General features: G+C 34.0%; 1 protein-coding gene across 5 annotated transcripts; it reads right to left on the bottom strand.

Annotated features, from left to right (window-relative positions):
• Positions 1-223: 223 nt before the first annotated feature.
• Positions 224-4,008, bottom strand: LOC127084366 (probable inactive receptor kinase At5g58300). 5 transcript variants are annotated; one of them, XM_051024796.1, is made up of 4 exons: positions 3,873-3,985; positions 3,529-3,567; positions 1,444-2,770; positions 224-1,068 (listed from the first exon to the last, which is right to left on the bottom strand). In XM_051024796.1, the coding sequence occupies exons 2-4, from the start codon at positions 3,529-3,531 to the stop codon at positions 440-442; spliced, it is 1,959 nt and encodes a 652-aa protein (XP_050880753.1). In that variant the 5' UTR covers positions 3,532-3,567; positions 3,873-3,985; the 3' UTR covers positions 224-439. The 5 variants fall into 5 exon arrangements, with proteins under 5 accessions (XP_050880753.1, XP_050880754.1, XP_050880755.1 ...); XM_051024797.1 differs by lacking the exon at positions 3,873-3,985 and adding an exon at positions 3,760-3,845; XM_051024798.1 differs by lacking the exon at positions 3,529-3,567 and having other exon boundaries at positions 3,873-4,008.
• Positions 4,009-13,241: the final 9,233 nt, after the last annotated feature.

Below are 13,241 nucleotides of genomic sequence, written 5' to 3'. Positions count from 1 at the left end.
CTGCTATAGGCATTGAAAAGATCCCAGTAAAACATAATAGACATCTTTTGTGGCTAGAAGTAGCACAGAAGCAGATAATATGCGATAACAAGACTGCTATAGAATATGTAATAAAACTTTAAATCTTGATTAAAAAAAGTGACATCTTATATCTTCACTATTAACATGCCTTGGCATGATAAGATGATGCAGTAAACATATCCACTGAACTAAAAAACAACAATTGTACTAGAATCAAGATCATCAATTGAATCATGATGTTAATTAATACATAAGAATTCATTCAAAGAAAATAAATAACTAAAGAAACTCCATCTATGAGAAATATTGAACAATTGGACATAGAAAAGGTTTGAAATGAATCATGTCTAAGCATGCACTCTTATATACCATTTAATGTCACTTCCATGTTAAGAAAAAAAGATCATAGTTAATCAATCTATGGAGTTTGAACATTTGAGTCCTTAGATTTATTCTCTTCGGAAGATGGTCGGTTCTCTGAGTCAGATTGCCGGATTTCTTCGATCATTCTCACCACTTCGTCCATGTTTGGTCTCATATCAGGCATTTTCGCCACACATGCCATGGCAATTTGCAACATTTGCACCATTTCTTCTTCGATGTTTTGGTACCTCATTAGCTCAACGTCGAAGACCTCGGCTGTCCACTCCTCCCGGACGACGGATTGGACCCATCTAGGGAGATCGACCATATCGTCGCGTCCTGGAGATTGAAGAGGCGCTTTCCCGGTAAGCATCTCTAGAAGGAGGACACCAAAGCTGTAGACATCTGATTTATGAGAGTGCTTTCGGGTTTCAATCACCTCGGGAGCGCGGTAACCTGCAGCTCTAGAAGGGTTTGCAGGAACATTCATAAGTGATGTTAGGCCGAAATCAGAAATGCAGCCGTCGTTATCTTGGTTGAGGAGGACATTTGAGGATTTGATATTTCCATGTGTGAATTTTGGACCGCCGACAGAATGAATGTGGGCGATTCCTCTCGCAGTTCCAAGGGATATTTTTACTCTCGAATCCCAATCCAATGGACTTCTTCCACCTCCTCGACTGCCTGTAATCAAATCAAGGGAAAATGAAGTGTTTCAGCTGGCTTATGTATATACTCTAGTAAGGGCAATCAAACTATGATTAGATTGCGAAATTATCCTAAAACACTTCAAACCAATGTTTAAAACCCGAACTAGACATCAAAACCGGAGAAATCTCCATGTCATGGTTCAATTGCTTTAAACCGCTCAGTCCAAGACTAACCCGTGGTTGAACTACTAAATAGCCAATCTAAACACATGGTTGGATCGCGGTATAACCGGTTGAACCGTCTGGTACGGTTTTTAAAACATTGCTTCAAACATCTTAGAGGTCTTACCAGAAATAAAGTAAACTTATGAAACTATTAAGAGTTAGAGGAAAAGAAAAAATTACATACCATGCAAGAGTGTGGATAGGTTGCCAGCAGGGACATGGTCATAAACCAAAAGCTTTTCATCTTTTGAATAGTAATAAGCGCGAAGCGGCACAGCGTTCGGGTGTTGTCCAACTCTTCCCATAATTTCCATCTGTTGTTCAAATTCCTTTTTGCCAACCACAACTTCTTTCAACCTTTTCACCACTACTGTCATTGACTCCTCCAATATAGCCTTATATGAGGTACCATAGCTACCTTTTCCAAGAACTTCTGCTGAAGCTCTTAGCAAGTCTTCGAGATCGAAATTATAAGAACTTCCCTCAAAGAAAACCAACTTGTTCTTCTCAGGTTCTTGCACTCCACTACCAAACTCTTCTTTCGGCTTCTCACCCCTACCACCACCACCGCCACCACTAGGACCCTTCGCTTTAACTTCTCTAGAGCCTCCATCATCATCACCGTCTTTCTTCAAACAACAAAGAACAATAACAAGAACTACGAAAAATAGCAGCATGGCTCCACCAACCGCAATCGCGATGATAGCTACCTTACTCAATTTGGAGCTGCCTTTTCCCGGAGCGGATGATGGAGTAGGAGTCAAGGCAGGAGGAGGTGGAACCGTAGAGCATGGCTTTAGAGGCAATCCGCATAAACCTTTGTTTCCTTCAAAAGATGAATTAGGATAAATTCGGAGGGTTGAAGGGATAGGTCCACTCAAATTGTTGTAGCTTAAATTCAAATTACGAAGCTTAGTAACACTGAGATTCGGTATGCTCCCGGATATTGAGTTGTTTTGGAGATTCAAACTGCTCAATTCTGTCAAATTTTGTAATGTCTTTGGAATTCTTCCGGCGAAAGAATTATAAGACAAATCAAGAACAACTAGTTGGTGTGACAACGAGGTGGGAATATCACCGGAAAAGTTATTATGCTGGAGGTAGAGATACTGAAGAGACGGGAGCGAAGCAATGTCAGCAGGCAGGTTTCCACCGAGAAGGTTGGAACGAAGACTGATAATTTTCACGGCATCAAGCTTTCCAAGTGTATTTGACGGGATCGAGCCGACTAGTCCGACTCCAGGGAGCCGGACATTGACAACTCGAGTTTTATCTTGATTGCAAGTGATGCCAACCCAAGATGTACAGATTGAGGTGGATGGATTCCACATCAGGTTCCTACGATGCGGCACAGCATTGATAAAATCAAGAAGGGCTTGCTTGTCGGAATTAAGATCCGCATTAACATGAGAGAAAAAAATAGCTATGACAAAAAGGAAAGAAGCCATTGAAGCAGAATAGAACTTCATGGACATAAATTTAGAGTGAACTTTCCTAGCCTTCATGTTTTCCTGTTTTAGCAACATGAACATAAATCAAAATTAGGATCCATCAGAATAATGAAGTACAGATTAAAAAATGAGAACTTTACAAATAAGATTACTCAATAAAGTTAAAACAGCTACTTTAAGCATGTCTAAACCTAAATCATAGGTGCAAAGCAATTACAAAGAGTAACCTAAGGTGAAAAATGATGATTGTTGAAAGCTTAAGCAAGAAAGGAACAGTGCTTGGTTTCAAAAGTACTAGAAACAGGTGAAAAGGTTAATCTAGAAAGAGAATCAAGTTTTTCTGCTGCTAAAAGAAAGATACATTGTTTCATGAACAACAAAAGGAATTCATAGATTTTGACAGAAGAGGAAAGTGAGAAAAAAGTCAAATAATTTTCAAGCCAACATCAACTAACATTAAAAAGAAGAACAAGCTGAATTTCTACAATGAATTTATTGAACAAAAAAGAACAAATTTTTCTTCAAATTTACACCTCCATAAAAAGAATTAGGAAGCAAATTACAAGATGAAAAACAGTTCAAAGTAGTTCAACAACTAAAAGAGGAAAACAATTATAAAAAAAATAACTTTTCTCCAAGTATTTTTCAGATCCTAAAAAAAAATAAACAGCCTAAAATTTCCCAAACAAAACAATTTATCATCAGAAAAAAAAAACCCAAAAATGCTATGAAGCAAATTCTAGTCCTCTTAATATTGAAAAGTATATTTTTTTAACAAAATTGAAACAACCCAGATCTGCATGTAGAATTAATTGTACCATAGTGAGAGAAAGATAGAGTTTTGAATGAGCAATAACCTGAAATGAAACAATGGAGAATTCAAAATCTAGTCTTTGCATTCATAACTGAAAAGTGAAAAACAAGCTAAAGTAGCATTTCTGAAGAAGAAACTGAAAATGGTGAAGGTGGTTATGCTTGAAATTGTAGAAGTGGGTTACATTGAAAAGAAGCATGACATTGGTAACAACCAATAAAGTATGAAAATTTACATGAAATTGAGGAGCATTTGAAGCTACACAGAAAAAATGTGGTAACAGCTATGACAAGTGAAGAAAGAGAGAAGAAAAAAACAAATTTTTAATGAAGAATAAGATAATAGTACCTTGATTTGATTCAAGAAAGTGACTCCATTTTTTGTTTAAAGATAAAATAAAGAAATGAAAAATGGATAGTGACCTCAATTCAACTTCCTTCTCTTTCTTGACCTTCAATGGACTTTACAGAGAAAAAAAGTTGAATATTATTTTTTTATCTTAGTTTCTCATTTATTAATAATATATTATTACATCCGTTTGTTTTATTATCATTTTTAAATATAGTTATTTTTTTAATTATATATTTTAATTATTATTATATACATTATTTTTAACATATTTATAAAATTAATTTAAAAAAAAGTATAATATCTTTATGTTTATTAATCCATGTGAAATTTTTTGGATGGAGTATAGTTTTGGTAAGTGAAAGATTGAGACATGAGGGTTTATTGGATGGTTGTGATGTGAGAGAGGTCAGAAGACAGAGCAAGTAACATCATTATCTATCATCACTTTTTTTATAAAGTTTGGTTTTATTTTATCAAGGAAAAAGAAATAGAAACAGAAAGTGTATATAAAAAGCTACTACTGTTTCAAATTATATATTAGATATGATTTTTATGATTTTATGTGAGTTAAAATTTTTAATTAATTTAATTAAAAATAAATTAAATTGATTTACTAATAGCGTGAGAGAGAAGAATTAAGAGATATATAAATGATAAATCATGTGACAAAAAATATTAATGTTTTATTAATATTATAAAATGACGTATATTTTAAGGGATATTTTTTTTATAAAATGCATTATAATTTGAGAGTGAAGGACTATTTTACAATTTTCTTCCTATTTCTTTTAGGTGTTTATTCTTTTATTTTGTTTATTTAAGAAAATGTACAATTAAAAATTATTTTTGAAAGTTGTTTATTTGATATTTCAATGTTTAAAATTTATTTTTTTGGACATACATTATTTTTAATTTTTTGTGTATTTAAAATTCTCTAACAAATGTTTAAAAGATACCGGTTAACAAGACTATAATAATAATTAATATTTTAGAATTAATATTGATATTGCTTTTACAATATTATTTTTCTTAAAAAGATGGTAATATATTATCACTAGAATATTACTAGTATTATTAGTATTGAATTGTTATTTGTTAAAAGCGTGAGAGAGAAGATTAAGAGAAGTTAAAGAAGACAGCATGATAAATGATAAATCATGTCGTAAAAAATATGAATCAATAAATTATTTTATTAATAGCGTGTGAGAGACAGAAATTAAGAGAATTTAAAGAAGAGAGCATGAAAAATGTGATTTTTGATTAATACGGGCTAATTAATTTTTGTAAGGACTAATTTGAGACTTCATTGAAAGTTCATTTAATTCAAAATTGTTAAAACTATTTATTATTACTAGTATTTACTAAGTGATTAGACTCAAGAATATTCGGATAATATTAAAGTTATTAAAACTTTTATTATTGTGTCAAAAAAAACTAATTAATTTTTGTAAGGATTATTTTATAGTTGTGTATAGAAGATGTCTAATTTTAAAAAAGTTACCAAATTAATTATACTTTTTATCCTTGTAATATTGATTTATTAAATCATTTTACTCATTAAAGATATGTATACATTTTCTTTCTTATGAATAAATGTATAAATGAGTTTAAAACGGTGCCTCGAGGCTGTGAGTGCATTTATCAGAATCCTAGGAAGAGAGTTATTTCTTCATCACATGTACCAACACTTTAAATTAAATTAAACCTTGACTTGCTTTAACTCTTAGGGCTAAATAGTAAATACCATTCTCATTATTATGCCCAAATTTATCTTCTTGTTTGGAAGAGGGGTTAAAATAGACCAAATTTAATAGGGGTTAAAATAATTAATCTTAAGAAAAAACTATTATACATCTTTAGTTTTTTCTTAAAATTAATTATTTTCAAGCTTTTAGAGGTTTAAATCTACGTGGCTTGAGGAGGGAGGTTTTTCATGGTAGTGTGAAAAGTATGAGCATAAGAAATTTGATCCTTGCTCTTAAGGTAGGTGATAGTTTGGGTCAAGGGATGGAAGAGATTCGGCAGAAGGTGGTTAATTTACTTTCTAATCAATTTAAGAAATCCTTTGTGAATCACCCGCAATTGAATACTGTGACGTTTTATACCCTTTCTAAAGAGGAGAGTACTTATCTTATCTTACTGTTCCTTTTTTTGGCTTTTGAGCTAGATAAAATGGTTGCTCTATGTGATGGTATATATCCTACAATTGGTGCATTGAAATGACCAAACATAGACCTAAATGCATTGATAATTGTTTTAAGGAAACATATCTAATGGAAGGCCTGAAAGCAATGAAAGGATACGTGGAATGATTTGGAAAAAGTGATTCAATATATTTTAGACATTTGAAGATGGGAGAGGACTAATAAACACTAAACTCTGATGGTCGAGGATGAAAGGGGTGAGCACCTGATATCTTCAAATTGATCGTTGCACTTCATCTTCATCAAGATAAGATAAATATCTCAAACCATATTTGATGACTAATTTAGGATTTTGAAATTCTATTAGAAATAAGTTGGAAGATGACATGTTATTTGCACCAAATGACATAAAGTTATTGAAGAAAGATCATAAAATGATGGCGCGTAAAAAGTATTTAAAGACTTGCAACAAGGTGAAAGTTAAAATGTGAAAATAAAAGAAGTAATTTAAATTTCTGTCAAATAACTTACCTTAATGACATATTTCAAATAGCCTACCTCAATGTGTAGGGGCAATTACAGTGTAAGCTTCGTCATGTCGTTTGATAAAATTCATAAGGAAATTTTAAATCTAGCAATAAATAGTCATCAAAAGAAATCTAAAGGTTACACAAGTTTGACATACCATTTTAAAATGTAAATTCTAAAATACATTTGAGAATTAACATTTTAGGAGATATTTGTTGTATGTAAAATATAAAAGTCCAGATGTAAAATTAGACTTCCTCGAAAAATAGCAGAAGCTTTATCTCGCTCGAAAGATACAAAGTTTAAAAATAAGGTCATTATTCAGGGTTGGCCATACCCTCAGAAATTCGGCTCATCCCCAGAGATCTGACCACCATATGGAAAGAACTCCTCGAAGTAATATGATCCAGGCATGTTCTTTTTTTAGTCCGGCCACCTTCAGGTGTAACACCCCAGATCCAACTCAAGTACATACTAAATCTTTTGGAACATTCTTCTGACTACCGATCCTTCAGTAATCTAGAAACAAAAGATTTATTTCTCCAACGCATCCAACGGTCCTCCGCATTTTATGTCTGTTAGTTAACAAGTTAGTTATTCAACTCCTTTATATATGAGGAAGGCACCATTTCATGCAACAATTTTCGAACACAGTTTGAATACTCTCCCATCATTCACATAATGACTTGAGTGTGGAGTGATAATCTTGCAGGTACACCCCCTGCTCCGTGGCATAGAAATTTCTCCTCCGCCACAACTTCCATGACCAAACATATTTCTGGTTCTGGTATGGAACAGTGGTGCTGTCTGTGGGAATCGATTTTATCATTCCTGCATACCTCACGATTCTCTATTTTTAAGTACACTCCTTTAGCATAGGACTCTCATCAACTTCGAACTAGATGATTCAACTGATTAAAGAAAATAATGTTGCGTCTGACAAAATCGAGTTCGACATTGATAAAGATACACCAATTCTTCAAATCTTTGTTTTAAATCACTTCAGAACTTCGTTGAACTGCAAAAATGACTGGATCGAGAACCACTCGTTCCACCACCGCACGTGAAGCCTCCCTGGAGGCCGCTGGTATGGTATTGTTAGCATGGGAATTTTAGTATAGCATTTTTGACATGAAAGTGTGATACAAAGGTATGAGATTGCTAAGTGTGAAAGGATTTAGCTACAATTTCGACATATTGATTACTTCAACTGAGGTAGTGAGTTCGACTCGTCTACCAGGTGTTTTTTAGGACTTAGTGTATTCTTGAGTTCAAGGTTTAGACAACCTGGAGATTCACTAAGTCTGGTTTGGAGGAATCTCAGGAACAAATCCACAAGATTATGATCACCCTCTCTTCAAAACATGTCCAGAATCTCGAAAAGGTTTGCAGTGATTTGGCATCTTCAATAGAAGTAGTCAAGAAGTTTAAGGGAAGTTGTCGAAGTGGGTGACAGTTGGAAATAGTTTAAGAATTGAAGACACGTGGAAGCAAAGTAGAGAACACAACTCCATGTAACAGTGTATGTGTTGAACACTGTAGAAGTAACCATTATCAACAATTATTAATGTGTTTAGTATTTAAGTAGATTTCATTCATGTAGTAAAGGTTCACAATTTTTATTAGTATTCTCTATAGAACTCGAGTATCCAAGTCATAGAGAGAAAATAGTTTGTGAGAAAACATGTACGAATCTACGTCCCTATTTTAATCCTTAATCCAAGCATTTTTACTTAATTACTTATATTGTGTTCTTTGTTTTACGGTACTTCTTAGAACAATTATGAATTATTCTTATTTGGATTTATATCCAATTTCTCTACATTCAAACATTAATACCCAAGCACAAACACGTTTCATCAAATTATTTTGCATAAGCTGTCCATAGATTTTTTTCGAGTTTAATCCATTAAGTGAATAAAAAGTTATAATTTTATTTACCAAAAAACAACGGTAAACAAATTGGCACGCCCAACGGAGCCATTTTAGCAAGAAATTTAAACTTTTGCGAAAGAGTGTTTTGTGCTATTATTATTTGTTTTGTTCTTCATACATGAAATGTTTTCAATGTCTGAATGTTTATGCGTATAAGGAATGGTAAAACTCTTGTTGATATGGCACGACCATAAAATTATTCCCTTCCCCAAAATGATGCTCCAGATATAAAAGAGCAACCAATTGGAATGACGATTTGTGGTGCAAGAACTTCAACCTCCGTTGGAGTAACCACTCTTGTTATAATCCAAATGTTAGTTTCGACGACATTACTAGAGGTAGTGATTCCCCCACCATAAGTTATGAGTATTCCAACTAATCCTAAGGTCACACAAACGGTTATAGGAGACCCTATACTGTTTTTTCTTCCAAGATTTATGCTAACCCTTAGTAGTAGGGAATACCCTTATGGCATGCCAACTGCAACAATGACGTGACTGCAAACAAGTGCATCTACATATGCAGATAATGCAATGACTATTGCATCTCTTCTTAATCCATACTTAGCATTAAGATCTGCTATATGCAATCCTAGTAGAATGGTACAACCTCAAGAAGGGTTGGGATATATCCCTTAAGTTATGTCACCCTTAACTACTAGTTCCCATTTGTTTGTGAGGCAACAAAAGGATGAAAGTAACCATGATGTGGTGAACATGCGTACACAACAAATTGGTATTGTGTTTAATCCTCTAATACAAAACACAAACCATACTTACCAATAATTGGTGCACCAAATGGGTCGAATTGCTAATTTCTTTGGTGCTTCCCAAGCACCTCTCAATCAGAATGCATACCAATTAATTAGGAGAGTCCAACAAAATAATTTTAGGGGGAAAAATAATATACCCAAAACTTTGTTTCTGCATTTTCTGAGTATGTATTAGAGACTAAACTCTCCATGTGTTAGAAAATACCTAAGTTCACTAAGTTTGTAGGAGATACTTATGAGTTTACTGTCGAGCACATTACTCGATATCAAGCAGAGACTGGATATTTGGCCAATAATAAAATTGTAAAGATGAAATACTTCCCTAATTATTTGATCAAGAATCCCTTCATGTGCTTCACCATATTACCTCCAAATTCTATATGTAATTAGAGTAAATTAGAAAGGGTGTTCCATGAGCAGTTTTACATGATTTAGTTGAAGATCAGCCTGAAAGAATTAGCTAGTGTAAAGAAAAAATTCTGAGTCAATAGATGATTATCTCAATAGGTTTAGGTTAATGAAGGCAATATGTTTTACTCAAGTGCCTGAACATGAGTTAGTCGATACGGCTGCAAGTGGCTTAGACTATTCAATTAGGAAGAAGTTATATACTCAATACCTTAGGAACATGGCCCAATTAGCAAGGTTCGACAAGTCAAACAGTTGAAGACTGAAAAGGCTAGATCAAGTCGACACCTCAAAAAGGAAAATGGGCTTATGTAGAAGTAAATGAAAACGATCAAGAATCTGACATGTTTTATGAATATGTTGAAGAAAGTGATATTAACCAAACATAATTGCAACTAGGACCTCCATATGTTTGTAAGGTCCTAAGACCCTCAAATGGAGAAAAAAAACTTGTTGAACCTAGTAAAAATGAAAAATTCATTATAGAAACTTATATGTTTATGTAACTAAATATGATGGAAATTTTTATCTTTTTGTCACCAATGGTTAAATCATAATGCAAGAAGTCCTAAATACACCACCATGGGAACAAAGAAAGAAAAAAGGTTTTTGTAAGTATCATAATTTTATTGGTCATAAAACCTTTTAATATGTTCTTTTTAAGCATATATTACATAATGCTTTGAAAGACAGAAGGTTGAAGTTTGGAGACAAATCCAAGCAGCCAATGCAGATTGACACTGACCCTCTCAAAGTCCAAGAAGCACATCTGGCGGAGCCTGCTGAAATCTTGATGGTTGAAACTCCCATGGATATCAACGAGAAGGTCGAAGAAGTAAGTATGGTGGACTATACTGAGAAGATTAAGGTGGTATATCTAAATGTTGGAAAGGAATTGATCGATTTCCTAAACTGTTGCAAGCTGAAAGGTTCTGAAGTTATGTTGTGCCCTCGTTGCAATGTTGATTTTGACAAGGACACCAAAGACCTGAAACAATGTAAGGCCTGAAGAACCAAAGAGAAACAATTAGAGTGATATAAGGCCACCACTTTCTTTTGACAAGAGAGGAGTCCCTTGCAAAAAAATACCAAGAGTCTTCAAACAAGTTGTCAAGTCAAAGGAAAACTTACGTTCCATCTACTACTGTTCCCTCTGGTGAATGGATTCGACTAACAGTCAATCCAAACTCTGATCAACAGAAGTGAAGGGTAGTTGAAGTTGGCGTTGTTTCTTCCTATCAAGACAATTATCAAGTGTCAAAGAACTAATACCATGGTTATGGAAATTATTTGAGTAAAAGGCTATGACCAAAACTCAATGGTGAAGGCACCAAAGGAAGAAGAATGCAACTATGAAGGCTGCAGGGTCCAGTAGTAATGGAAAGTACATAACACTAATGGAGGATAGAATGGCAAAGAAGCCCATGAGGGAAATATTTTTCCCTTCTTTTCCAATAATAGTTAAACCAAATGGCAAGGATTCCTTTCCAGATGAAGATGAATAAATGTTGGCAGACAATTTCGACTCTGGATCAGAGAATTATTTCAATGTTATTTGTAATGTCGTTTATGTTTTGCCCATTGAATTTTATAGGGTCACTACGGAAACAACAGAAGAGGAGAATGAGCTTGTTAAAGAATCAGCAAACCATAAGCCTTTGTGTTACTATGAAATGAATAATGATTGCGTAGATGAAGATACAGTCATTTTTGAAATGACCGATTTAGGAATGAAACAACACTTGAAGCCCATTTTATTATGGGCTAAGGTTGAGAATGTAAGGGTTAATAAAGTCCTAGTAGACGGAGGGGCGGCTATTAACCTAATTCCACACTTATTTTTAAAGAAGATTAGATTATCTGACATTGATTTAAAACCCCATAACATGGTTATGTCCAATTATGAGGAAATAATGCGTTACTCTTTAAGGGTCTTACTAGTTGATATTGTTGTAGGGACCATTGTAAAACCAACATTATTTGTGGTCATTTCGACTAAGGAAAATTATAACCTATTGATTAGTCAGGAGTGGATCCATGATGCAGAAGAAATACCTTATACGCTCCACTAGAGGGTATTGATTTGGAGACATGACAAAATTGTAGAAAACATTGAGGCAAATCAAAGTTATTACTTAACTGAAATTAACCATATAGATGAGAAAAACTTTTATAGACAATTGGCGAACATTTCTCCATGTATGCCTGATGGGATAAGGTTTTCCCTACAAGTGTGTGTGTGTTGTACTCCATGAAGTTACATCCCATACATGGGTTCATGTGGGAGTATGAGACCATCAGAGGTACTGGATAGTCAGAGACAGAAGATAACAATGACTGATTCTAGCACACTTGCTCGAATTTCGGCTTATATGGATGAAAATATAATAAAGGCGACCTTAGATACCGAATCTCAACAAAGGATGGCTTTCGAAGCCAATAAAAATGAAATTATTAAAACATGTGAGATTAGTGAAAGTCCAATTTCAGATGTCCAGAGGCCTGATTTCATTTATGATGATGCGTCTTTGGGATTCAAGAAAGATCCATTAGCCTCATATAAGAGAATACAAATGCATGATCAATTGGAAGAGGTTGACTTGGGAGATGGAACAATAAAAAAACCAACTTACATAAGCGTAAATATTGATCTAAGCCTAAAGATCCAAATGGTCGAGTTACTCCCCAAAGACTACTTCACTTGGGATTATGATGAAATACCAGGACTCAGTTGGGACTTGGTGGAGTAAAGGCTGCCAATTCGACCAGACAAGAGGCTAGTGAAGCATACGCCCAAAAGATTTTCACCAGAAGTGATGTTGAAGATTAAAGAGGAAATTGAAAGGCTTCTGAGGAAGAAATTCATATGAACTGCAAGGTATGTCGAATGGATAGCAAACATAGTTCATGTTATTAAAAAGAATGAGTCTCTTAGAGTTTTTATTGATTTTAGATATTTAAATGTTGCTAGCCTAAAAGATGAATACCCAATTCATGTAGCATAAATGCTAGTCGATTCATCAACATGTTTTGAGTATTTATGTTTGTTAGATGCTTATTATGGGTATAAAAAAATTTACATTGCAGAAGAAGATGTGCTGAAAATGGAATTTCGATGTCCTGGGGCTTTAGGAATCTATGAATGGGTGATAATTCCTTTTGGCTTGAAGAATGCTGGTGCAAATTATCAAAGGTAAATGAATCATATGTTTCATGATTTCACTGAGACCTTCATGCAGGTATACATTGTTGATATATTTGTTAAATCTCCATCAAAAAATGATCATTTAGACCATATTCGACAATCCTTGGAAAGGATGAGGAAATGTGGAATGAAAATGAATCCATTAAAATTTGTTTTTGGTGTCCATGCATGCGACTTCTTGGGCTTTATGGTTCACAAAAAAGGATAGAATATTCTCACCACTGTTGCGTCTGAAGAAGGAAGATAGATTCAAGTGGGATCCAGAACATCAAAAAGCCTTTGAGGAAATTAAGAGTTATTTGATGGATCCTCATATTATCCTACCTCCTATGAGAAATAGACCTTGAGTTTGTATATTTTTGCATCTAAATTGA

The sequence above is a fragment of the Lathyrus oleraceus genome, chromosome 5 (genome assembly GCF_024323335.1).
Source record: "Lathyrus oleraceus cultivar Zhongwan6 chromosome 5, CAAS_Psat_ZW6_1.0, whole genome shotgun sequence".
NCBI lineage: Eukaryota > Viridiplantae > Streptophyta > Magnoliopsida > Fabales > Fabaceae > Lathyrus > Lathyrus oleraceus.
This window is presented reverse-complemented; position numbering and strand designations above follow the sequence as displayed.